General features: G+C 50.7%; 2 protein-coding genes across 2 annotated transcripts in view; one reads left to right on the top strand and one right to left on the bottom strand.

The window, feature by feature from the left end:
• The window catches only part of FARP2 (FERM, ARH/RhoGEF and pleckstrin domain protein 2), a 60638-nt gene extending 50128 nt beyond the window's left edge, over positions 1-10510 (top strand). The window contains exons 18-27 of the mRNA XM_088530291.1: positions 794-1031; positions 1410-1540; positions 2058-2126; positions 2450-2539; positions 3248-3330; positions 4934-5052; positions 5718-5881; positions 7930-8037; positions 8279-8430; positions 10401-10510. Coding sequence (XP_088386417.1) covers positions 794-1031; positions 1410-1540; positions 2058-2126; positions 2450-2539; positions 3248-3330; positions 4934-5052; positions 5718-5881; positions 7930-8037; positions 8279-8430; positions 10401-10491 — 1245 coding nt within the window. The 3' untranslated portion in view covers positions 10492-10510. The remainder of the gene's footprint in view (positions 1-793; positions 1032-1409; positions 1541-2057; positions 2127-2449; positions 2540-3247; positions 3331-4933; positions 5053-5717; positions 5882-7929; positions 8038-8278; positions 8431-10400) is intronic.
• A 5654-nt stretch (positions 10511-16164) lies between these two features.
• STK25 (serine/threonine kinase 25) lies at positions 16165-25017 on the bottom strand. Its single transcript, XM_088530290.1, has 11 exons — positions 24969-25017; positions 21653-21883; positions 20934-20990; positions 19812-19920; positions 19383-19540; positions 18930-19115; positions 18660-18805; positions 18291-18405; positions 17953-18024; positions 17230-17366; positions 16165-16495 (listed from the first exon to the last, which is right to left on the bottom strand). The coding sequence occupies exons 1-11, from the start codon at positions 24996-24998 to the stop codon at positions 16456-16458; spliced, it is 1281 nt and encodes a 426-aa protein (XP_088386416.1). The 5' UTR covers positions 24999-25017; the 3' UTR covers positions 16165-16455.
• Positions 25018-25730: the final 713 nt, after the last annotated feature.

Below are 25730 nucleotides of genomic sequence, written 5' to 3'. Positions count from 1 at the left end.
CATTTTTTCCTGTTTTCAAGGGTGGTAGTTTGAGCTCCAGTGTTTTTCACTTACCTTGAAGTGATTTACAGACAGTTATCGTTCGTAAACCAATTAAAAATAAAACATAATAGAATATGCACAGCGAGGTTGTGTTCCACTGTTGCTCAGTTTACCACCTACGTTTACACTGACAAAAGACCATGTGTTTGTTGGTTACTGATGGACTGACAAAGAAAAATTGGTTTATTAATTAGTCTTAACTGTGTCTTCCTATACTGGCACAACTCTCTTCTATGCAGATATTGTTCCATAAGTTGGTTGAATTCCAAAATTTAAGTACTTTTTAACTGCAGAGTAGCTTGTTCTAAAATGTAGTCACTTTTATTTGGTAAACAGTTTTGTGAGGCAGTTAAAATTGTGCTGCAGTGACCGAATAATTATTCCACTATAGCCAATGTTTTGAAAAGAAGTACAAAAACACAGATAGGGAAATGCAGAGACTTGGCTTCTGTTTATTTATTTAAAACTTCTCCATTATTAACTTGCTCTGCCATATTATAAGGTGAAGAGAACAACTGGGTAGATACCAGATTTTTATAATACTGTTTTTTCTTGAAGCAGTTAATACACATGATGATGTTAGCATTGCTTTTTGCCAGCATTGATGACATATGTGGCATCTTGGATTGTATAATCTTGGTTAGAGCCACATAAAGAGGAGTGCAGATGCCTTTTTGTTGTTGTATTCACTATGAAATCTGTTAAAGACCACTTTGCTTTGACACTAGGAACTTTCTATATGATTCAACAGGAGTTTACCACCTACTTGCAGAAGCATGACGAGGTCCTGACTGAACTGGAGAAAGCAACGAAACGCCTAAAGAAACTGGAAATGATTTATAAGGAGTTTGAGCTGCAGAAAGTTTGCTACCTGCCGCTCAACACATTTCTGCTCAAACCCATCCAGAGACTGATGCACTACAAGCTGATCCTGGGGAGGCTTTGCAAGCACTACACGGCCGAGCACCGGGACTACGCGGATTGCCGGAGTGAGTGAGCGCTGGGCAGAAACCCGTCCCTGTGCTCGGGCAGCAGTCTGCATGTTCTCATCCCGTGGCAGACAGCAAGCGTTGCATCTACAAATTCAAACTCTCTTTTTCTCCATTTGGAGTTTTATTTCTGTGTGTAGTTCATCTTTCTGACTCAAATCTTGCTACTAAATGAATGCTCTGATTTTAACATCTTGAGAAAAGAAAGAAAAAGGAAAACACCAAATAGAAAAGCAGAAAACTGACAGGAGTAGCTGCAGCTTAATTTCCAAGTGGCAGCTTAATTCAAACAATGTTTAGGCTATGTTTTATGATAAAAGCTGCTTCCTGGGTTTCGTGCGCTCCGCGCTGATCTTGTTGGTGCTGTTTTGCTTTCAGATGCCCTGAAGGAAGTCACGGAGATGACGTCTCAGCTCCAGCACAGCCTGATCCGCTTGGAAAATTTCCAGAAGCTGACAGAGCTGCAGCATGACTTAATTGGTATTGATAACCTCACAGCACCTGGTAGGGTAAGTAACATTGCTTAATTTTTAGAGCCTTTGTATTATTATTAATTCTTATTTCCAAGGAAGTTCATTTCAAGAATGTGTCTACAGCCACAGCCTTTTACTGTATATTTTATGGAATGATATAAAGGCTTTGCTGAATTGTCTTTTGTAATTGGTCACATTTACCTTTTGGTGATGTTCCTGTGGGGAACTAGGACAAAAATCCTACTGCTTAGACCCTGGGTACACTTTCCTGCTTGCAGTACAGCAGCTGCTGGATCTAAGGAGATGCTTGGCCCTGTATTTGTGTGGGAGGCAGCACATCATGCATTCAGCAGGAGGTGTGCTGCCAGCTCTGCCTGTGTCCTTCTGCTGTGATCTCTTCTTGTGGATGGAGATTACATGGACACCTGAAGGAAAGGCATAACTTCACATTGAGCAAAACTTTTAGCAATTACTGCTGAGCGTGGAAGCATCCAAACTCTGTGCATTTGGGAAAGATGGAACTTTGTCTGACTCTTTTCTTTTTCCTCTGCAGGAGTTTATCCGGGAGGGCTGCTTGTACAAGCTCACCAAGAAAGGTTTACAGCAACGGATGTTCTTTCTGGTGAGTGCTGCTTCTGCTTTTCATAAACCTAAAATATTCGAGATAAAGCTGGCATGAAACTGTTTTCATGTTGGGATTTTCTTATATGCGGCAGGGGTGGTGATAAAGCAGCCTATTCAGGTTGTGTCTTTAATGGCACATTTAACAGAATTTTTGAAGTTAATTGCCTCTGGCTTATAAACATGATTACTTTTAAGGGAAGCAGACAAATCGATGAAGGGCTGGTGCTTTTCTCAAACAACAGGTTTTATAAAGAAGTCAAAAAATACTTGGCACTGACTATGGTCTGGAGAATATTGATTGTATCTCCCTTCATTTCTCAGTTCTCAGATATGTTGCTCTACACAAGCAAAGGTGTTACAGGGACAAACCAATTCAAAATTCATGGACATCTTCCTCTGCATGGCATGTTGGTAAGTGGCTTCAAATTGCATCACCGTATTAAAGAAATGACTTTGCTGTCTGTCAGGTCAAGACATTTATTTCTTGAGGGCTGTGATGACCAAAGCAGCAACCTGCTCCAGAGCAAGTCAAAGCAGCTTTGCCATCTTTGTGGCCTCTGGTGCTGCTGACTGTGGACTTGGACTTCCAGAGAGCCTATGTACTAAACACAGAGCTGTGTGTGGGAATAAGCTTGTTCATTCCCCCTTGTCAGCAAGACAGCTGGAACGCCCCTGTTTGACGAGTCGTTGCTGTGAAAAGACCATCTGAGAATATGGATTTATCCTACTGTGTTTTCCCTGCTTCTCAGCATAAAATCAATCCCCCCAGCATGTTCTAATGCAGTTGTTCTTTCTGTGTTTGACTTGCAGCTAATAGTGCTCGACCCACCGGTGAGTAATGAGCTCCATCCTGCTCAGAATCCTCCTTTTTCGGTCCTGTTGGATGTGGTACCATGCAGCTGCAGATGTGCCCTTAGAAGAACACGATATAGATTTTCATATAGAGCCAAAATAGACTTGAATTAGGCAGTATTTATTAAGGAGTAGCTGTTTGCACTTTCTGCAATTGTCTCGTAGTCGTCTTGTGAGCAAAAGTCCTACCCAGCCCTGAAAAGGAGAGTTTCGAGGATTTATCAGTCACTGAGCAGTGATGAGAAAAACCTTTTATTTTTCCTGCAGGTGGAGGAGAGTGAGAACGAATGGGCTGTCCCACACTGCTTCACTATCTATTCAGCACAGAAAACCATAGTAGTGGCAGCAAGGTAATGTTAATTTCCTTAATTGCTTGTGGTTAGTGCGTGTCTACTCAGAAGAGTTAGAGTTTGATTACTTAGTGCAGAGCCAGGATGGTGTCTCATGTGTTCCCTGGAAAGGGCAGCTTTAAAACAGATACACGACACTTCCCAATTCGTTTGTCAATGTTGTTTTCCAGGAAAGAGCAGCTTAATAAGCAAATAGTAAATTATTCTTTTCAGTGTAACCTTTCCCTAGACACTGAGTTTAGGGCGAGGAGTTGTCCCCCTCACCTAAGCTCTCGGGTTCAGCTTTAGGAGGGTTTCAACATCTGCAGTTCCCTTAGAAAGCAGCCGGGGTTGTGTCCCTTGGGAATGCAGAACTGGAGCAATAAATCTCAGTTTTTAATTTTATAGGGTTTGTTTCTACTAGTTAATAGCTCCTGTTCTTAAAAAATAACTATTATTGAACACTTGTCAAGCCAGGTAGGCAGTGGCATAGCAACTGGTGCTTTTTGTGTGCTCACATATTCAGAAAGCAAAGTTTGCCTTATTTTTCCCTCTTTTTTTTTTTTTTTTCTTCCTCTTATTCCAGTCTGGGACCTCAGGGTTTTTAAGGTCAACAATTTCCAGGCAACTGTTGAGCCAGAAAGTGCCTGAAATGGTCTTAAATTTGGAAAAGTAAATGTAGGTTGTCATAACTTGGGAATAGTTCAAAGGGATTTTTTGCCTTTGATTTCTTCCCCTCCCTACCTATCAGAAAAAAAAATACGGCTGGCTTAGACCATGCTTGGAGTTTGCAGTCTAAATGGAAAACTTTCTGGAATTTATGAGCTACTACAAAAAAACAGGTGGCTACAACAAAATGCTCCATCAAATACTCCATAGAAACGTATATGACACTTTAAACAAAACCTGTGCAGGCAGGGAATGAAGCAGGAGGGGGAGAAGAAATGCTGAGGCCATGTTTGCTTCTGGAAGGAAAAACCTTGTGCCGTTGCATTCGCATGAGAACGGGGATACCAAGACTCAGCTGTGCAACCTGTGATGGGGTCTGTGTGAGCTGAAAGAAACCCTCATCTTCCTGCACCCTCTGTATTTGCTTGAGATGGAAGATAAATCGTGCATCTCCTTTGAAAGCTGATTTCAGGTTGCTTTTCATCCTCCGAATCGTCCTTTCCAGTGTGGTCATAATCCTGCATCTCCAAAGGGCTCTTTTTGGTGTGGAAGTGTGAACATGGATTTGACATAGCTCTGAAGCCCTTTAAATGAAGAGCATCCCTCTGCATGAGGAACAGCGATGATCCATGCTGGGTAGTTACTCTTCAGAGGATGAACAGGAGATTTCACGTAGTGCTTTTTGCTCTTTCTTATTCAGCCCAAGATTTAAAATGATTACATTAAACTTTTCCCAGGGGGCTTGAAAATAGCAGGGAAAGTGATAGGAAATGAGTTTCCTATCAATCAGGAAGGCTGCTTTTAGTCACGTTTCTGAGGAATTCTGATTTTCTTTTTCAGTGGAAAAGGATGCCTTTTCCTACTGGGGTGGAAGTTTTGCCTTCCTGGAGAAATGCAGCCCTGTAATGCAGTTTTGGGGCCAGGGAGGTGACATTCATGCTGTTTCGTCTTGCAGTACCCGCCTGGAGATGGGCAAGTGGATGGAAGACCTAAACGTGGCGATCGAAATGGCCAAGAAATCCACAGAGAAGTCTGAGATGCTTCTGGAAAACTCCGTGTGCAACCGTTCCAACAGTAAGTAGCTCTTCTTGCCTTCTTGAACAGAGTGAGGTGAGATTCCTCCTCTTTTTTGTTTTCCTGATGGAAATTTGATGACATAAATATTGTATCTTACCATTCTTACAGTATTGGAGAGCTCTTGTCCTGTTTTATTCAGAATGAATATGCTTGTCTTCCTAGCCTGGTGTTCCTGGCAGGCTAAACCCAACAGAGATCCTCCAGCTGCCGAACAGTTAATTTTATTGGGTCCTCATTTATCACTTACCTATCTCTTTTCTCCATTTAGCAATGTAATACAATTTCTTGCCCAGAAAAGTTGTCCTTTCAGTCACATCTGTAGCCCAGTGGTCCTGTCCCTGTCTTCAGTGTTGGCATGGATGTGAAGAACCACACAATATCCCTCCTTGGAGGAATTTTTCCAGTTCCTCGCTAACAAGGGAATCTCTTCAGCCCCTGCTTTGGAATGAGTGCTATAAAATGCTCTTCTCCTGTTAAGATCAAATAGCAAAATGCATGCAATACTGAGTCAGCAACCCCGGGTTGAGTGACGACTTCAGACGGGCTCATTTTCAAGCTGGCTCCTAGCAGACGAATCCCAGCACTTTGAGGCATTCCTGCTTTTCTCGCTGTCATTGTCTCGCGCCGTTTTCTTAAACAGCTGCTGAATTCTCCTCCCCCAGGATCCTCTGATGAGGTCTCCCTAGAGCAGGAGTTCGAAGATGACACTCACTCTTCCCGTAGCTCCTTGGACAGGCAGAGCCACCACCGGGCCAACACAACCATGCACGTGTGCTGGTACCGCAACACCAGCGTCTCCATGACCGACCACAGTGTGGCCGTCGAGGTACCCGCGGGGCGCAGCGCTCACGGGTGTCCCGCTGGCTCCGCGTTGCCCCGTCGCCGGCAGGAGCGGGCGCGAGGGAAGGCGGCTGCGTGCGGGCCCATCTCCGTGCACGTCCGCGTCCGCCGCATGCGCCGCTCTCCCCGCAGCAGGGCTCTGCTTCCGCAAATCCTCCGGAAGAGGGAATTGGCCAAGCAACTGCAGGATATCCATAGGACCAAACTCCTCTGAGTTGACTGCTCTTTGCATGGCTGCTGCCTCGGGTGCTACTCTGCCTCAGGGCTGGTGCAGCGCGTGCGCTCAGGGCGCCTTCCTGTACCAAATCCCATGCATATCAAGACCATAAACTCCAGATTCCCTGATGGAGAACAGGGAAGTGGTGCCCACCTTTCCTTTCAGTGGCCATTCTGCAGGACACCTCCCTGGAGGCCCTCATCCTCGCAAGGCTTCCGTGAGCAGGGATGTACCAAAAATACCTTGGAGAGAAAGAGGAGGTTGCTCGCTAGGGAAACACCGATAATCCAGGGGGCTGCCCCTGTGTATTTCCACCTTCGGATGCCCTCACCCTGCTTTTTGGTGTAATGGTAGGAGCTAAAAGCTGGGTGCTGAAGCCTCTGTGTTTTCAGGCTGCATGTAGCATGAATCAGCTCTCCGTGGGCAATTTTCCTGGAGATGGGTTCCGTTGGCTTCATGTCCAGAAGTTTGACGTTTTAGCCAGCAAAGAAAACTGGGAAGTTTCTGGGATGCAGCCTTCCTCCTCAGGGCGATAGCCTGGCAAAAGGCACCGTTTTGCTGTGTCCTGTCTGGATGAGGAGACCGGCGCGCTGCAGGCTCTGGTGCTGAATGGGCCGGTTCTCACGCCATCCTCTTGCTTTCATCTGTTGCATGTTCTAACACCACCATTTTTTCCCTCACTCACAACCCATTTTCCTTTAACAGATGCTTTTCTCATGTCTTGCTTCTCTTATCCTAATGTTTGTTTTTTTCTCTTTCTCTCCCCCTTCTCTCCGCTCAGTTTTCTGCTCTCTTGCTGTTTCTCCAGAGCTTCCTCCTCGCTATTTGCTGGGCCAGGCCCAACGGCCCAACACAATCACCCATGTTTGCTGGTACCGGAACCAGAGCCTTTCCCTGTCTGATTACCTGTGCATGATTCAGGTAAAAAAAAAAAAAAAAAAAAAAAAAAAAAAAAAAAAAGCCTCAAGTTCACCACTGGTGGGAGGAACCAGGGGATTCTCAACAAAATTTACCGCTCCTCACTCTGTAATTCCATAGCGGATCTCAGAAGTTGTACTAGCCTGAAGAGGCCCAATCCATCCAGTGGCAGAGCCGTAACGATTCTTCAGTGCAGGATTTCCTCCTATTTCTGCTTCCTCAAATGGTTCTTTGTGCTTTTCCCCTGTTTCTTCTGCCTTTCGTTCTCAAATCCCCTTGCTGTTATCCCGTGCCGTGGGTTTTCTCCCGCCGCAGCGGTGCCCAGCGTGTTTAACCCACGCAGTGCTTTCCTGCAGCCCGCTTTGCTTCGCGTAGCTGCTGCATCCTGCTCCAGCCTCCGTTACCAGTCCGTTTCCCCTCTGCTTTATTTTATTTTATTATTTATTTATGTATTTATTTTTGGTGGGTAGAAAAAGTTAAACAAGGGGATAAGTGCCTTTATGGCCAGTGCTTTTCCAAATGAGTTTTCCTGGCTGTAGACTGCAAAGGATTCATCAGTCCAATGGCAGCTGGGCCAATGAATCGGTGCAGCTCTCTCCTTTGCATTACCTTGAGTGACTCCAAGTTGCAGCAAACACTTAGACATAGAGTAACTCAGTATCTGTGGAGAGAAAATGTTCACTGGGCAAAGGGCCAAGAGTTGCTTGGGCAGAATTAGTGAATTAGTGAAGACACAAAGCCATTCTATTCCTGTATGAAATACCCAAGAGGCCTTTGAGAGCGCAGGAGCAAGAGCTGCTACGCGGGAGCTTTGGGGTTTTTATCCACGGCAGTTTTGTCTTTTCCTCAAGGAAAAGCGAGGGAAATCTCACAGGGGTTTTCCTCTCGCTCCCTCCCAGAATCAGCTCTCGGGATACTTGCTGCGGAAGTTCAAGAACAGCAACGGCTGGCAGAAACTCTGGGTCGTCTTCACCAACTTCTGCTTGTTCTTCTACAAAACGCACCAGGTAGGCAGAGGGGACCCAGGAACCCAAGGAGGCAACTTTGGGGGACCAACTGGAAACGGAAATCATTGGCTTTGGAGCAACCGTTCTCTTGAAGGAGACTGAGAAATGGTGCCTTTTCAGCAACCCAGTAACATACTAAGACCTTCTTAAGTCTTCAACCAAAGAGCCAACGCTCGAGCTGGCCGCCGCGGAGCCGCAGCGGGTGCCTCGCGCTAAGACCTGTGTCCTTGGGCTCTTCCAGGACGACTTCCCGCTGGCCAGTCTCCCGCTCCTCGGCTACGCGGTCAGCTCCCCCACGGAGGCGGACGGCATTCAGAAGGATTACGTCTTCAAGCTGCAGTTCAAGTCCCACGTGTACTTCTTCAGGGCTGAGAGCAAATATACCTTTGAGAGGTAATTTCCTGGGTTCTTTTCTGTCTCGGGATGCACCATTCTGTTAGTTCATTAGCTGGGAGGCTGGAGTTAGGGTATTCAGAGCTCCCAACCGTCATTCAAATGACCTTCCAGAAGACCCAGCACGTTCCCAGTGAGAAAGTTCCCTTTTTCATGTCTATAAAGTTTGCAGGTCCCTCTACCAGAGCCTTCCTCCTTGCAAGGGAAAAGATGGTGATTACAGCTGGAGCTGTAGGCTCAGGGGCAACTCAGGAGGCTGGAGGCCCCTTGGAGCTGGGGAGTAGCATGGTTGGAAGGGCTGTGAGATGCTCAGCCCCGCTAGGTAGTTCTAGGAAGTCAGATGTCTGGGTCCAAAACACTCCTAAATGAATCAGGTTTGAAACAGATCATGTACCAAACTTTCTCCTTAAAAACCATATGGAAAACCTAAAAACATTTTGTTTTTCTCAGAAAGCCAGATCTCCCCCGGCAGCGTAATGGGCACTAATCCTCTGTAGTGGATATTTTACGTGGCTTTCTGCCTTGCAGGGTGGTATTGGGCTGTTTTGTGTGTTTGGTTTTGGAGTGTTTTGTTACTGAGAAGTCCCCGCGTGCTTCTCCCTCACTTGGGAGCACATCACATAAGAGTGAGCAATGTGCAGCTCAGCTACCAGAAGTCAAAGAGTTTTTATTTTTTCTCATTGTTTTGTTCCCATATTATCAGGAGTTGAGGATCTGTTGCCTAATTTACTGTAAGAAAAGCAGCCCATATGACTTGAGAGGATAGGCTGGCAACAGTTGCAAGAGGCAACAGTGTGCACTAATAGACACAGTTGGGAGCTCAAAGCGCTGCAGATCATTCCTGGGACAGGCAAATTTGCTCTTTAGTGTGTTTGTCCCATCTTAAACTAGGTTTAATGCTGTAAAAGTCAGTCTGTAAGAGCAGGAAGTGCAAGTTCATGCAATTTTTGGATTGTCCCTTGAAAAGAAAAGAAGAAAATAGATTTCCCATGTAGCTCCTATTCCAGTGCTGGCTCTTTTCTTTAGATACATAACTTGGGGCTTCCCTGGCCTTTAGTTTAACCAAGAATCATAGAATCCTTAAGGTTGGAAGGGACCTTTGGAGGTCATCTCGTCCAACCCCGCTGCACAAGCAGGGTCACCCAGAGCACCTGGCACAGGACTGCGTCCAAGCGGGTGTCTCCAGAGAAGGAGACTCCACAACTTCTCTTGGCAACCTGTTCCAGGTCACCCTCACTGTCAAGAAATTTTTCCTTAAGTTCCTGTGGAATTTAAGGTGCTTCAGTTTGCGGCCATTTCCTCTTGTCATATCGCTGGCCAGCACTGAGAAGAGGCTGGTCCCATCCTCCTCACTGCCTCCCTTGAGGTACTTCTAGACACTACTCAGGTCCCCTCTCAGCCTTCTCTTCTTCAGGCTGAACAGGCCCAGCTCAACCTGTTCCTGTTCCTTTTTTTTGCCTTGGCCCTTCCAGCTCTTAGGAAGACATTCAAGGAACCTGAAAATATCAGATATCCAGAACACGATGGAGTTGGTGAAACACTTCAGCTGGATGTAGGGAACATCCAGTGTCTGAAGTGTTTTGTGGTGGTGGTTTTCCACGTTCCTGTAGTCAGTTGAAGTGAGAGAAACCAACTAACATGCCCACAATTTGGCTTAACTCTTGAGGAATAGAAATGTTGATAAAAGAGACCATCTGTTAGAGCCCTGAAGCTTTTCCTGATGCAGTCTGCTGTATATGCTCTAATTGCTCCAGTCTGCTCCCTCATTTATTTCTATTCATTTGAAGAATTAACTTTTTTACTAACACGGGGTGATTAGTTTCCCAAAGGAATATTAAAAGAGAGTTAGAAAATGTTCTGTGATGCCTGGTTAAAGTAATGCAATCCCTAACCAAAGCACAGGATTAGCTTGAGGTGACAGTGAGCAAGGGGTCGAGCATCCTAATGTCCTGTCATGTCTTTCTTGCTAGGTGGATGGAGGTGATCAAGAGAGCTACCAACTCTCCTGCAAGATCAAACCTGCTGCTTCCGAAGGAGGAGAAGGAGAGTCACACAGACTGAAGCGGGGCAGAGCGGGATCTCTGCTATAATCCAAATAAAAGAGGTGCGTGGAAACAGGAGTCCCTGGCGTGGCTAAAGCAAAGACCCGGGATGCTCATTTCCACCTCGTCTGGGAAGCGAGAGCGAGGCTGTTTGGGACTGCGCAGCGTGGAGGAGGGTCAGGTCTGCTCCAGCTGCACCTGCCTAGGGAGAAGCTGACAACAACGTGCAACGCTTGGTGGGAGGTATTTCGTACCAAGCCTGCGCCCCTGCCTCCCCTGAAGGCAGCCGAGACCCCTCTTTCTACACGGTGACTGCGTGGCCGCTGGTGTGTTTGGCTGGTGGCCACTGGTGTGTTTGGCTGGTGGCCGCCGGTGTCAGGCTCGCTGGCTGCCGGGAGGCCCCTTCCCCGGGCGCTCGGCACGGCCGGCCACGCGGCCGCTCGCTCACCCGCTGCTCTTAACGTCGACCTGCTGGCGCAGTCCCCTTAGACTAACGGGGTCCACAGATATCTTAGCTTAAAGTTAATCACGAGCAGAAACCGCAGCGCTCAGAACAATTCTGCTCTTTGGAAACTGTTATGGCAACAGTTTTGCAGGGGAAGGGGGAAGCCTGAACCTCTAAGCTGTTGAGGTGCCAGGATTGTGGGTCGGTCCAGGTAGGGTACATGGTTCTTTCCTTAGAAGCCCGCTAAGTTGCATGCTGAGAAGGTCACCTGCTATTCTCATATTACGGCTCCAATGTCTCTTCATCCTGTAACAGGTATTACTTAAGGCAGGGGCTGGGAAACGCTCTGTCCACCCTCTGTGGGGTGATGTTTTCGAGGCGTTTAAGCAGCATGGGAGGACAAGCTCCTCTGAAACCCACTGTCGCTTGTGCTTCTGTGTCACTTAAAGACTTTTAAAATCCCTATTCTTACTTTGAAACGTGGGGCGGCCCCATCTTTCATTTCACATGAAGGTGTAAAAGTCACTGGATTCTAGCTGGAGCGTTAGTGTCTGTGGACTCTATTAAACCTCTGTATCAACTCCGAAGCGCTTGCTGTTTGTTCTGTTTTGGTCAAGCTGGTTGCCCCAAAGAGGGAGTGAGAAACTAACTGCCACAAAACGCTGTTGGACCTGGTTTCAATGGACTCTAGGGACTCCATTTACCTTCTAGGTAGAAAACTGTATGTACTAGGAGAAGGAACTAAGAACTTGTGTAGGGAGGGAAAAATGGAAGTGCTGCATGTTGTGAGGATGAAAGAATGGTGAGATCCTTGTGGAAAGGGGAAAGGAGAGAGGTCAGTGGGTGCAGGCTCCTAGGCTGTGTTAGGCTGTGGGCTAAGTCCATCCTGCATGGAAAAGGATGAGGATTGCAAGGAGTGAAGGAGTCCAAAGAGATTTCCAGACCCTCACCTGCCATTTGCTTCGTGGACAAGAGCGACAGCAGATCCAGTCTTCACTACCCCCTCAGTGACCATTGTCCAGTGTAAGTTAAATGTACTTAATTTATTAGCATTGTCTTTTTTTTTTTTCCTTAATCATCTGTTGTAGGTCTGTAAATGTGAATTGACGACGTATGTTATGACCTAGTTGAACACGACTGTTTAAAGTAAATAGCTTCTTGCTATAAAACACTCTCAGCCTCTTATTCCTGGGCATATCCACCCCCTCAGTTGGGGCTGCCATGGGAAGGCAGACGGGATCTTCACAGGAGCATTGAGTTTCCTCAGAACTTGGAGGTTTTGTGCTCCTAATTAATGGATTTCTCAGGTCAGCTGTGTTTCTAGGTGGTACCCCCTGCTCTGTGGTGAGGGCAATGTCCCAAAGTCTTTCCCGGGAGTGTTTCCCTCTTTCATGAGGACTCTCCCAGGCCCTGGCAGCCCTTTGCTGCCCTCCCGCAAGGAAGGGCTCGAGTAACAAGGTCCCGAGTGGAAGAGCAAGGGGTGGCCTCTGACCAAATCTCTGCCCTCTCCTTAACCCCAGCCATTGACTGCATTGACCTAAATACTGGCTCTAGAAAGCTCTGCTACCATAAGACGTTTTTACAGTGCTTAGGTTTACTGAATAAAGTGTTTTCCAAGGTTATCATCCAATCTCAGTGTCAGCAGTGCTCCAGCTGCAGCAGACAGGCACCACCCAGCCCGAGGGACATGGAGGAGGAGGAGGAGGAAGAGATGGCCTGCGGCTTTCCTGAAGTGTGAGTGACACAGGACCGGGGCAGCTGGAATTCAGCAAGCCTCAAAGGCCAGTCCTGCAGGTGGGGCTGAACAAGCCCTTGGCACAGCTAGAAAAATGATGTGGGGAGACCCCCTGAAGGTGGTGGTCCGTGACTGCTAAGTCTTTATGTTGCTAATGCACAGATTGTTTGAAAACCCCACGTGTATTTACCCTCCCCTCAGCTCTGTAGCAGTGCGATGCCGTTGCTGCTCCGACTGCAGCAGAGAGGCAGGGAGCAGAGTCTTCCCTTATTTTTAGGTCGCTGAGCAGCGGATGATCCCTTAGTTTGAGCAGCTTAAGCCCTTAACCTTCATCTGGGTATTTACTTCCTTCAAGTCGTGTGTGCTCCCTGCCCTGCCTTGAGGGGGGTGCCTGGAAGAGGAACCTCTTGTGCTCCCTACCAAACCCCAAGAGCTGCAGGAGGCAGCAGGACTTAGGTGGAGAAAGTGGAGCTGAACCGCGCTACAGCCAAGATGCAGGAGCACGGCCTAGGGGCCAGAAGCTTCATTGCTGCTGGCAAAACTGCTTGCCTCTCGCCCTGGCAAGCTCTCAAACCAATGAAGGTGTCAATGGTAGATTAGTTCTTCCATGAAATCCCACGTCAGGAGTTTAGGAGGTCAAAATTTCTACTTTGTTGGGACTTTGCAGGATTCTGGTGCATCTTTGCTACCGTCACTAGCACTAGGAAAGGCCAGTACAAGTGGTCCTCAATCCTCAATTATTTCTTGCTGCCAAGACACCAACTAAGGGAGAGAGGAACCCATGTTCTTTCTGCCACCACAGAGGATCCACAACAAATGCATTTTTGCATCAATTTCTACCATGCAGGTAATGACACTGGAGCCATTTCTTGTGGCAAAAGCTGCTCTAGACAGCGCTCCATTAGATAATTCACATCCTTCTTTCACACCGGCCCATCTGCTTCACTTAACCTCAGTTCCAGTGTCAGCAACACGCACATAAATGAGGCGCTCGGTGCCTCTGTTGCGCTCCCAGGCGCCAGGGTGAAACTGCCTACGTTGCCATTGCAAAGGTTGAGAGAGTCGGACGGGTGAGGGATCATTAATGTAATTAAGTGCTGGAGCCTTTGCTTTGTAAAGCAGCTGCTCAGCCGCCCACAGGCGCCGCGGGCGTCCGGCTTGTCCTCAGAGCGCTGCGTTGATCCGATCCTTCTCCCTTCCAGCTCCAGCAGAGGGAAGGATGCGCTCCGGCCGCTGCGCTCTCAACAGCTCCTCGAAGAAAGGTGAGTGCAAGCACGTGTCATTTACAAAGAAAAATCCCCCCAAAAGCATGCTCAGAGGGACATCAGTGGGTCTCTGCTCCCACCTTGGTTTTGGTTGATTTCCAAAGCAAATCAGCTGCCAAATTCCGCCCGGCTCCCTCAAAGACGGAGCCGTCCTCCTCGCTTTTCCAGCAGCAAGGCAGCAAAGCCGGTATTGTAAGCACGTATGTGGACCGCGCTCTCCTCCACGTCTCTCCTGTGACGAGGTGAAGGCAGAGGTGCCCCGCTGGCAAGAGAAACTTTAATCTCCATCCCGCAGCTCTTTCCAAAGGAATCCAGCAAAACCCACACTATTAACCATAGCTGCACTGTGGGAAACAGCACAAACCTAGCTCAGCACCAGCCCCTTATAATGGGATCATTCTTACCGTTATCCCTTCCCTTTTGGAGCAGCTGTTCCAGAGCCGTGTTGGGAGGAGAGCGAAGGCCCTGCGGCTGCAGCGCGAGCCAGCGTCCCTGCTCTGGTAAAGACGAGTGACACAAACCGCGTTTGATCCTTTACTTTATTGAAAGTGGCAGTTCCCTTTCAACGCTTTGAAAGCTAAAACTGTCGTTGCTTCGAATACTGAAGGAAGGTGGTTGGGCTTGTTTCCTTTAAAAACTTTACTCGTTACGCTGCAGTGCATGTGAATAATAATAATAATAATAATACAAGGTACCTTATTGACACAATTTGCTACCGTCATGAACAACAACTTTAAAAAAAAAAGCAGCAGGGACCTTTCTGCTCACCTGCAGCCTCTGCCTCCCACCTCCATGAGTGTCCTCGCTCTGTGCTAACACCTTCTCCCGAGGGGATAGGAAAGGGGTTGCTCTGTGTTTATTTTTCCATAAATACAGGCTCCGATAGCTCCCACGGCACCCAGGGAAGTGTCCCTGCACAACTGGGCTCTGGCCCCGCGGAGCGGCCGCGCTCGTTCAGCACAAGGTAGAGCGGAGCAGGACGCCCCAGCGGCCCTGGGACACCGGCACGGCGGAAACGGATGTTCCCTCTGAGACCAACAACACTTAAAACCTGAACCCAAGTACCAAAAAAGAAAAGAAAGTCTAGCCTTGCTCACGCACAAAGGGGCCTAGCTTTAAAAACAGAAACGCTGAGCAGCTCTCGGCAGCTTGCAGGGGAGCCACGTCATTCACAGGCACCCACAGACAGGTTGGGGTGTCTAAAAAAACAGCAACCTCTTTATGGTTACAGCATCCAGGCATTAGGATCCTACACCTGGTTTCCTGGACCTTTCGAGGAGAGATTTCAGATCATTAACCTCAATTAAAGATCAGCTCGAGGAACTAGTGCTATAGAGAAGGCAAAGCGACGTGGGGTGGCTCCGCTGCACCTCCCTGGAGCGGGTGATGCAGCAATAGGTGCTTTAACCTCCCTTGCTGGCGATCAGCAACGCGCCCGGTCACCGGAGCAAAGCCCTGGCTTTGGTTCAGCTCCCAAACTGCGCGAGGAGCCGCTGCGGGAATGTGGACAGGAAGGGCATGGCGGCCCAGGGTGGTTTTGCTACCCCAACTGCAACATACAGACACTGCTGCTGTTTCCCATCTGATTTTTATCTTCTTGTAGAAGACAGGGACTTTTTTTCTGCCTCAAAACCCTCTACAAAAGGTGAAATTGCCTTTCAAAGAATTGAAGCCCTGTCAGTGTCTTGGTTGTCTTATTCCCCATCCTTTTTTCAAACCCTTCTGCAACACTGGTGCAAACGCTGTGGGGCGGCCACTCAGCTTAGACCCCAGGGCCACCAAAAGCCACCCGCCTGGCCCCTTTGGCTGCAGAAAGCTGCACGGGGAGGAGCCTTATCTGCTCCCCAGCCCTTCCAGACCGGAGCACGATCTCTTTGCACGGCCCCACGGCAGCTTTTGCCGAGGACCAACCTGGATGAGCCGAGGCCCAACACACCAGAAGGGAAGCACGGTCAGCGGCCCCGTCCTGTGGAAGGAGACGCGAGGGGAGACCCCCAGCAAGCTCCACCATTTCAGCTGACTGCAGCTGAAAGCTTTTCTTTCCTAGCGTGTGAAGGAGTCGAAAGGATCCTTGGGAACAAGCAGCGCACGGCGGTGCTGCTCCCACACGCTCTGTGGGGAAGGGCAGGAGGCTGAACCCGGCATCAGAGTTGCCTTTGAAAACGTAGCTGAAGAGAAGCAGCTCCAGGCGTTTACCTAGAATAAGCTGTGAACCAAACCAAGCCAAACTGGATACATCCAGAGGGAAACAATTAAAAACGGCATTGAGTACATTGTAAAAACAATTAGACCGCCCGTCTCGGGCTCTGCAAAAGGTCTAAATTGTACTTGCATTGCAAACCCCACCCTGGGTTATCATGGAAACACGTGTACATGAAGGCTCTGAAATGTCCTGGAGTCCGTAACACCATGTTATATCCAACAGCAGATGGTGGTCGGGTTTCATGTGTAGCTCTTATGAAGCTGGGACAACAAAAAGAAACAAAAAAAGAAAAATCCTTTCTCCCCTCCTCAAAACAGCAGCAGGGAATGTGGGTGTCAGCGGGCAGAAGTCAGGTGGTTCCGACTGTGTGAAAACCTGCAAGAACAACGAGAGGAATTGGTCGACCTGTTGCTGTTGTATCCAATAGTGTTTCCTGACTGGTGAGGAAAGGGGAAGGGTGAGGATGAGCACTAAGAGCGGCGATGGGGATGAAGCTGAAGCAGTGTTAAATTAAAGCCTGATAAACTCATGAGCCAGGAGCTGATGTTGCTGTCTGCACTACACAGATTTCACTGAACTGGGTCCCAGCAGCAGAGCTAAGTTACTCCAGTACCTGCCAAGCAGCAGGGATCTTCGTGGCGCTGTATAATCCTCCCTCAGCGATTTATTATTAAGGACCTGCTACCTGATCCTGGGTAAGCAAAGCAACCCCTGCAAGAAGTGCTTTAAAGCACGTTCCTCGCAGTGAAACGGATACTGCCTGGTGCAGAAGTGATCCAGGGACGTTCTGCAGTGTGGCCACGGCTCGGGTAGCGGGACAATCAGGATCTCTTAGGGATGGTGAAGGTGGGGAGCACATCACTGTGGAGTGCAACACCTCCTTACACGACAGCAACTGTTTAGTGTAGGAAAGGGGTTTTTAGGGCACGATGAACTGACTGTGTTAGATAAAAAGCGTTTAGAAGTGACTGAGGAGGTGGGAATGTCCAAACTGGCTGCTGGTTGCCATCACCAGTATTTCTGTTTTGGGTGCCTGGACTGCTCAGCACCAACCATACTCTAACACTGCTACGTGGTTCAGAATGGCTCCCGGCGCAGGGGCCACTCACCTCTGCACCCGCTCTACCATGTGTGCTATGAGTTTGTCAGAGATGCCTGGGCAGGACTCCTCGGCCAAGCTGAAGGCGTTTTCCAGCTCCTCCATGGCTCCCACGTTGCCTCCGGTCTGCTTGTGCTTGTCCTTAAGCTGCAACGTGTCAGAAACACCACGCTGGCTCCTGGCCTCGCCGCAGGAAGCCCCGTGCCCCGTTTGAGCAGGATACATCAGCTGAGCACTGCCTGCCCACTAACGAAGCTGGGCTCATTAAGGGGCTTTACAGCAGCCTCACTTAAATTGTCCCCATGCTGGAAAGGCAGTTCAGCTCTCTGCTAACACTATCTCACCAATAACAGTGGTTTTGAAAATTAACTCCTTGTCCCCAGCCAGAACGCAGGCCAGGGAAGCAGGATGGATTTTCCAAGCTCGTTTTCTCTCTGCCTAATCCCTTAGCCTTGGGCTGCCAGCCCTAGCAGAGCACACAGTGACAGCCCGAGTGCGGCGCTGCCCGGGCAGCAGCCAGGCTGGGAGCAGAGGGGCAGCCGCCGTCCCGCGTCTCCCTCGCCCGAAGGCGGCGCGGCCGGGAGCTCCAGCGCTTCCTGATCACACCGCGTACAATTCAGCCCTACTCTGTACCTCGCCCCACATCCCTCCTCAGAATCCTTCCCAGGCACCAATCCCTGTCAGGGCCCTCGTCATCTCCAGCCCCCGCAGACAGACGGAGGGTCCTACTCACCTCCCCGAACACCGGGTGAACGAGTGTGGAGAGACACTGCGACCGTGGCTGCCTCTTGATGGGCTCCGTAGGCTGGAAAGTAACAGGCGCAGGAGTCAGGGGCACGGACTGCCCTAAACCAACTCCTAAACCGCTGAATTTCAAAGCACCTCGACCTCAACCAGGGCTCAGAGAAGCAGCAGCGCACAGATGTGGAAGAGGCGGCTCTGGGCCACTAGCTCTTGATACCAGAACTAAGGTCAAATTTATGTAGAACAAGAGTGATTGCTGGCTACCCCAAGGGCCTCAAGGTTGTGTTAAGTTCAGTCTGTTTTTTATGGAAGAGATGGCAAACTGACCTTCTGGGAACTGTGAAGAGCCATTCCTTTGTGCAGTTTGCCCAAGGAGTTGGGGCGAATAGTTGGTGGGAACGTCCAGATTGGACCCTGGTCTCCATCTTCTGTGTCTCCATCACTAGAAACCCAAAGCAGGAAGTCAAGGCAAAACATCCCCGTATTCATAAGCTCTCCCTCATGTGATCTTCATGTCAGTACAGGGCTCCAGGCCTTTCCCTACCCCTAAAAATGCCCAGTCAGGAATTAGGCTTAGTTATAGCATTATTTATGGCGAACCTCCCGGAGTCATTGGTCACTCCAGTCTCTGCCACTACGGATAAAGCTCCACAAGGGCAGCCTGGCAGCAGGCTGACCCGCTCGCAGTGCACGTACATGTCAGAGTCACCAGAACTGGAATCCTCCCCGTGGCCCTCGGACTTCCAGCGCTTGAAGCGGTCGATCAACTCCATGAGGAATGAGGTTTTCTTGGTGTAACGTGTGATGAACTTGTGCTTCAGCAACTCTTTAGCCGTCGGCCTCTGGAGCAAATACGGAAAACACGCTCTATAGGGTGTATTTAATTTAATTTAATTCCTCCTTCCTAAGGAAACTTTAGCCTGTGCAAGGCGCTGCCTGAATCCCGGGGCAGACAGCGATACTCACAAATCTCGGATCCTTATTGAGGCAGGCTTCCACGAACTCCTTGAAGGGCTTGCTGTGATGTCCCTCCAGCGTCGGAGGGTTATTTTTGGGGATCAGGAAGAGAACCCTCATAGGATGCAAATCAGAATTCGGGGGCTCTCCCTTTGCTAGTTCAATGGCTGTGATTCCAAGGGACCAGATATCTGCCTGAGAGAGGAGCAAGAAGAGTGACCGCAATTCTGTGAGGGGCAATTCTGCCACACGAAAGCACTGAAGTTTTGATAGACCTAAAGAGCTTATTACATGGAACCAGGTAGGGTGTTTAATGTCTTACGAACTTCCCTGCAGACACTGCACCATAAGAGGGCACTGTTGTTCCTGCAACAAGCATCTCCAGCCCCTGTATTAATCCTAGCACTATTATTTCACTGATAGTAACACTAAGTGACCACCCTTCTGCTGCGCCCAGCTCACCTTGAAGTCGTAAGCAGACTGTTTGATGACCTCTGGCGCCATCCAGAACGGAGTCCCCACAAAGGTGTTTCTCTTGATCTGGGTGTCTGTGAGCTGCCCAGCCACGCCAAAGTCGGCCAGTTTCACATCTCCTTGCTCCGAAAGCAGCACGTTGGCAGCTGTTCACACACACAAGTCCAAGGGCGCTGGTTTCTGACCAGCTGCAACCCGCACGGAACTGAACCCAGAGAAGGGACCTCTCCATGACATCCCCCAGACTAAAACCAGCCCAAACTGAGTTACAATGAAACAAACCATTTCAGATCTAGAAACAAGTAACCCAAGAGAAGCAGCCTTGGAAGCCCTTCAGACTATACCTGCATAATACTTGAAGCCATGTTCGGAACATCCCTTAAGGGAGGGAAGAAGGGCTGAGCTCTCCCCTCTTACCTTTGATGTCCCTGTGGATCTTCCTCTCCGAGTGTAGGTAGTCCAGGCCCTTCAGGATTTCCCGTAGGATAGTAGCTATGTAAGTCTCTTCCAGGGGCCCAGGCTTCAGCTGAAAAAAGGCAGAAGTTGACTTAAAGAGTGAGAGATGCCTGAGATTTCCCAGCCTCTCCATCTGGGCACGCGGAAACCTTTGTCAGGTGCTGCAGGCAGCGCTTGCTACACCAGCCCAGTGCACGTGTTACTCCACAAGCTTCACATCCACTTTTCTCCACTGATCTCTGCATCTTTAAATGGGAAAAACTCGGGGGGATTTAATTTATTAAAGGCTTCCTGTACCACACACAGCATAACCGTGCCCCACCAATAGCAGCTCTTCTCTTCCTTTGCTCTGCAAATACTTCTTAGCTTCTCCTGCTCAAGCCTCTTTGCCAACATCCAAAAGCTGAATTTAAGGCTCCACAACAGCCCGGGGAACATTTTTACCCTCTGGTTCTGCTCTAACAGGGTATTAGAGTATCAAAGCTTTTCTCCTTTTAATCAGTTCTCCTAAACAAGACCAGCCTTCCCAGTGCAGTAATTGATGCTCTGACACTGAGATGCCTTCTGCTGATGACAGGCCCCTAATACACCCTTCCTCTAAGTCAGTGCAGGCTCAGCAGCTTTCACGCTGGGCCCTTCATTACTGCTCTGAAAAAAACACACTTCATTATCCCAAGGAGAAAAAGCACAATCCATGCTGAAGAATGCAGAGCAGCCGGCCTTCACCAAATGAACCTCGGCATTGGTATTCCCTTAAAATCTGAGGTTAGACATCATTTGTGTTCCCAAGCACTTGGAAACCCCTGCTCACGGACCAGGGCTACAGAGACACCAAGCAACCCTGCAAACTCTGCATGGGAGCTGATCCCTGGTTCATTGAGGACAGACATGGACTCGACCTGCTCAAAAACAACTGGCTGCGTTGCCTTTCTGTCCACTGGCTCCTTTCCCTCTCCCGGGACACAAATCAGCAGCACGTCCATCCCGCACCCCTCAGGGCTGTCGGAGCGACGGCACGCAGCAAACGAGCGTCTATCTTAGAGACAGTTCTCAAACCAAGGCTCCAGCTTACCAGGAACTTACCAAATCCAGGGCTGAACCTCCTCCCAGGTATTCCATGATGATCCACAGTTTCGTGCCCTGCAAGCAAGAATGCAGGTTAAGAGCTCTTGGAGTGCAGCTTTATCTGAGCAGGCTCGGTACTGCCACGGGAACCAGGCTGTGCAGCCCACAGGGATAAGCTGGGCTTAGAGCTTTGCGACTCCACTTCAGCCCATCTCCAGCTTGTCAAGAACCAGGGGAGTTTTTCAGCCTCCGACCTTGGTAATGAGGCTGCCAACTCAAAAAGTGGATTGGCAAAACACTCTTGCTCCCCAAAGGGATTCCCAGGCTGAGATTTGCAAAGTCCTGATAAGAGATAACGGAGGCGGCCCAGGAAACCGCAGCTTTTTTGATGTTTCCATTAGAAGGCTGAGAAAATGCATGATGGCCTTGGAAAAAACACGTGAGGAATCATCAGGATCCCCAAAGTCTAATGCTTTGCTCCGGTCCCAACGGAACCTCCGGCAGCAGCCGTGCAGAGGCTGCTCCTGCTCAGTGCTGACAGCCTCTACCAAGGATTCCCAATCCCATTCCCAGTGGAAGAGATGCCACTTGTCCCCGCTCTCCTCCAATGACTCTGGCCCTCGTTTTATTGCTCCTTCAACCCTCAATACACTCTTCCCTCGCTCCTGCCTCCCCATGCGAGCGTGTTAGAGCTCAGTCTTGTAATAAAACCACACTAATGCAGCAGGATCTCCTACCTTCAGGTAGGAGCCATAGTATCGGGTGATGTAGGGACTATCGCACTGGCTGAGCACTGTAATCTCCTGCTGAATGTCCTCGATTTCATCCTCGGCCTCCTCCAGGTCGATGATCTTGATGGCCACCACCTCCTTGGTGCGGTTGTCGATACCCTTGTACACCTCCCCGAAGGACCCCTTGCCGATGCGCTCCAGCTTGGTGAACAGCTCCTCGGGGTCCACCCTGGAGTGCTGGAGACAGGAAGAAATCAGGGAGTGCAGAGCAGCACCGTGCACACCCGGCAGCACCGGCCTCATCCCGCCTGCCCCTCTGCGTCCCGCTCTGCTGTTTAACCACCCCCCGCTCCATGAACGGGATCCGGATCAGCACAGAGCATGCCCTGGCTGGGAAGAACTGCAGAAACCTTCTTACAAAGGGCTTTCTGCCCCTACAGACCTCTCCCCTTGCGGGGAGAGATGCTGGGAAGGAGGATGTCAATGAGCTCTTCAGAGCCCACGTTCAGGCCCACGGAGCCTCCCATCTTTCAGAAGCCACGTTAGGTACCCAGCTATCCCAGAGGAATGCGAAGAGCGGGATGGACCCTCCATCTACAGACTCGTTCTTCTGGAGCAGCTTTCTCTGACTGGCACAGCCAGGTGCAAAATAAAAAATAAATTTAAAATAAATTTAAAAATACCCTCACCTGAGAATTACTGACTCCCTAACAGCAGCCGGGCTTCAAAATTAACAGTTCAAGAGTGAGGTTGAAGAGCAAGGGAAGAAGCCAGAATCATTTTCTGGTGCCACTTCATCCTGCCCAGCTGCACACCCGGAGGCCCTGCTCTACTTGAGGCTTTTTGTGATTAGATTTTCTGCCTTTCGTAAGAATTAGCGTAGAAATAAGGCTGCAAAGTGCGCTCTGACGGACGGGACGCAGCCGAGCCGCTGCGGTGAGCTCTGCGCGCCCGGGGCTCCTCCGGCTCCGCCACGGCGCCCGCAGGGACCGTGAGATTTTATCCAAGACCAGGAATGCTGCACGTTCCCACCTAACCCCAGGTTTGAGCCAGCGCCCGGCAGCATCGGGAGCTGCTTTATGATTAAGCCACCGTGGACGCCCAGCGCGTTGCTCCATGGGGAACGCCAGGATGAGGAAGGACAAGCTTTATGCCCCGGGGGTCTCCAGGCACGTGTCAATCCGAGGCACGGGAGGGTCGCTGTATATCCCTGTGCATCCAAGGCAGCACCCAAATGGGCTCTACCGGGAGCAAACACGCTGGGAAACAGCCTGGTGGGGAAAGGCTAAGCTGGAGAAGTCACAGGGGAAGAGGATCTGAACTCGAAAGGCGCCAAGAGACAGGGCAAGCACAGGGACCGCGGCGGGAACGACCCTCCGGCTGACCCGGGCTCCCAAGAGGACAAGCGCAGCTTCCATCTCCGGACCGACCCACAGCAAAGTGGCCTGGACGTTTCCAGGCCCAGTGACCCACTGCACAAGTGCCACCCATGGTCTGGAAAAGGAGCGTCAAGCCCATCTGGGCCACATTACTTTAATAACTGCAGCTGACTTGGGAGTTTGGTGTCTCCAAAGCTCTATGTGGAACTACAGCAGTGCCTGCTGTTACCTCTAACTACAGAATTTTCCAATCAGCCAAGGAAATCGGCCCGAGACGGTTTTGACCTGCTCAAGTCTAGCTAAGGAGGCGATTCCTGCAGCGAGCAGCGCTTGGAAATACAAATATAACCCGCGGTGGCGAAAGGGCTTCGCAAGGAGCTTCCTTTTGCTCCAAGGCAGCGCGATGTTACTGAGTCAGAGGATTCGAGGGACATCCTCCAGGCCACGGAAGGAGCAGAACCGGAATGGGGGCTCGGCCCGCAGCGCTAAGTGCTGCTAAGCGAGTGCATCGCGTAGACGGGAGAGCCAAGACTGGGCTCTACGCGCGGAGCAGACGAGAGACAGCGGCCTCAACCAGCCGAGGCGGGGAGGGGAAGGGGAAGCCATTCGGGGATTTGCCCAGGCTAATCCAGCGGCGCTGGGAATCCAAGCTAAGACAGGGCTCCGACACCTCCAGTGCTGGGGTCTCTCCGTTTCGCAATTCCTCCCCGCCATTCCCTGGATTCAGGCAAGCGGATCTTCAGCGCAGGTGCCCCTGCCCTCCGGCAAGCCCTGGGATCACAGGGATCGTCCGGCATTCCTGGAGAGCGCCTGGGAGCAGACAGCACAGGCTGCTTTCCTGTTCCAGGAGCAGGCAGAGAGCCACGGCATGACAAAAATCAGACAATACCCTATAATATACAATAGACTAAGAGACTAGAGCCCTCTGATAAGTTCAGTGAGTGCTGTACATAAAAAATACACACTGCAACTATACCAGCAGCTTGTTGGCATTCACCTAAATCCACTCGCAAACAATTCCACCAGCTCCCTACTCCTCTGTTCACAATTATCCTCCTTGGTTTTATCAGTTTCTTCCAGCTCCGCTCTCCTACCTCCTTATCTACGAGCTTGAGAGGAATCTCTTCTGTAGCTACAGAACTCGGCCACTTCACATTTTTCCAGCGCTAACTAGACAGCGTCCTCTCTTCCTTTCATTTCTCTCCCTGTTTATGACTCATCCAGGCGCTATATTTGCATTTAATTCCACAACCGTGGGGGAAAACAGCTTATGTGAAAGGCAGCCTGCGATCCGAGATGCAGCGCGAACCAATTTTGCACCGAGGAAGCCCAGGGAAAGCGTCGTCTCAAACCACTGAGCCTTTCAGCGCTTAACGCTCCATCCAGGAGCAGAACAGAAGGCCGGAGCTCTCCTAAAACACGGCTGGGGCGGAGATGAACCCGGTATCGACGGCTGCCGGTAGTCAGGCGACCAGTTTGGGAGGACAGGCGGTGCAAGGCAACGCTAGGAACGTGGTTCAGCTCGAGGCCCAAGTCTGACATCATCCTTGTGCGTCCTCCGAGGAAAACGTCCTCGCCGGGAGGGCGCTTAGCCACATCCACCGGGCCCAGCATCTCTCTCGGGAGAGACACGTGCTCCGGACCAAGAGCACAGGCGCGACTTGCCCCAGTTGCCAGCGCAAACACTTCTGATATAACATGTCTGCCTCTGGCTGTAAATGCAGCTTTTCTCACCCCCTTTCCAGCCTCCCTCTCCTAAAACACCCGGAGAGACAGTGATTCCCGCTGAGAGCGGCACTGCTTCCCTCAGGGAGGAGCAAGGCAGCGGGATGAATCCCCGAGGAGCCGCGAGACGGGCGCGCGGCCCCGATGTGACTTGTCGGGAGCGTCGCGCTCGTCGCCGCCGCGGGATTTCGGAGCGGCGCCCCCCCGTCCCCGCTCACCTGGTTGGCGAATTCCCGCAGATGGGCCATCCCGGCGGCGCGCTCCCGCGGCGCCTTCCCGTGCGCCGGCTGCCTGCCGCCAGCGACACGCGTGAGCGGGGGACACGCGGGAGCCGCCACCGCGGCCCCAGCCCCTCGGCCACCCCTCCTTCCTTCCACGGGGTGTCCCCTCCTGCAGGGCCCTGCTTGGAACCCCGACATTGCGCCTTTGGGGACCCCCACCCCGTAGGGAAGCCCTGCAGCCTCAGGGACCCCACACCAGTGTCCCCAGCACGGCAGCCCCAGGCCCCCTGGGGACCCTCAAGCTAGTGCCACCCACATGGCATCCCCAGTCCCCTTAGGAGCCTCAATCCCAGTGTCCCCAGTCCTCTTAGGGGCACCCAGCCCAGTGTCCCCAGTCCCCTTAGAGACCCACAGCCCAGTGTTCCCAGCATGGCATCCCTAGTCCCCTTAGGGACCCTCACCCTAGTGCCACCCATATGGCACCCCCAGTATCCCCCAGTGCCTCCAGACACCCCCGTCCCTTAGGGACCTCCACCCCATGGCCCTGCTATGGCACCCCCAGGCCCTTCTGGGGCCCCCAGCCCCGTGTCCCCAGCATAGCACCCCCCCAGCCCCCATAGGGACCCCCAGCCTAGTGCCACCCCTATGGCACCCCCCAGTCCCCCCAGCCCCCTCAGGGACCCCCAGGCCCCTTTAGGGCCCCGCACGCCGGGTCCCCACCACGGCCCCCTCGGGCTCCCAGGGCCCCAACATGGCGCC

Source organism: Tinamus guttatus, unplaced genomic scaffold (genome assembly GCF_059628265.1).
Source record: "Tinamus guttatus ecotype Peru unplaced genomic scaffold, ASM5962826v1 Tinamus_guttatus_pri_ptg000364l, whole genome shotgun sequence".
NCBI lineage: Eukaryota > Metazoa > Chordata > Aves > Tinamiformes > Tinamidae > Tinamus > Tinamus guttatus.
Note: the sequence above shows the minus strand (reverse complement) of the source record. Positions and strands in the feature narration are given on the sequence as shown.

Excerpts from the sequence above, each read along its gene's own strand:
- STK25 (XM_088530290.1), bottom strand. The coding sequence starts at position 24,998 with ATGGCCCATCTGCGGGAATTCGCCAACCAG. Across the intron at positions 18,806-18,929 it reads TCAATAAGGATCCGAGATTT|AGGCCGACGGCTAAAGAGTT; the intron begins GTGAGTATCGCT and ends TATTTGCTCCAG. Across the intron at positions 17,367-17,952 it reads TTCACCCGGTGTTCGGGGAG|CTTAAGGACAAGCACAAGCA; the intron begins GTGAGTAGGACC and ends GACACGTTGCAG.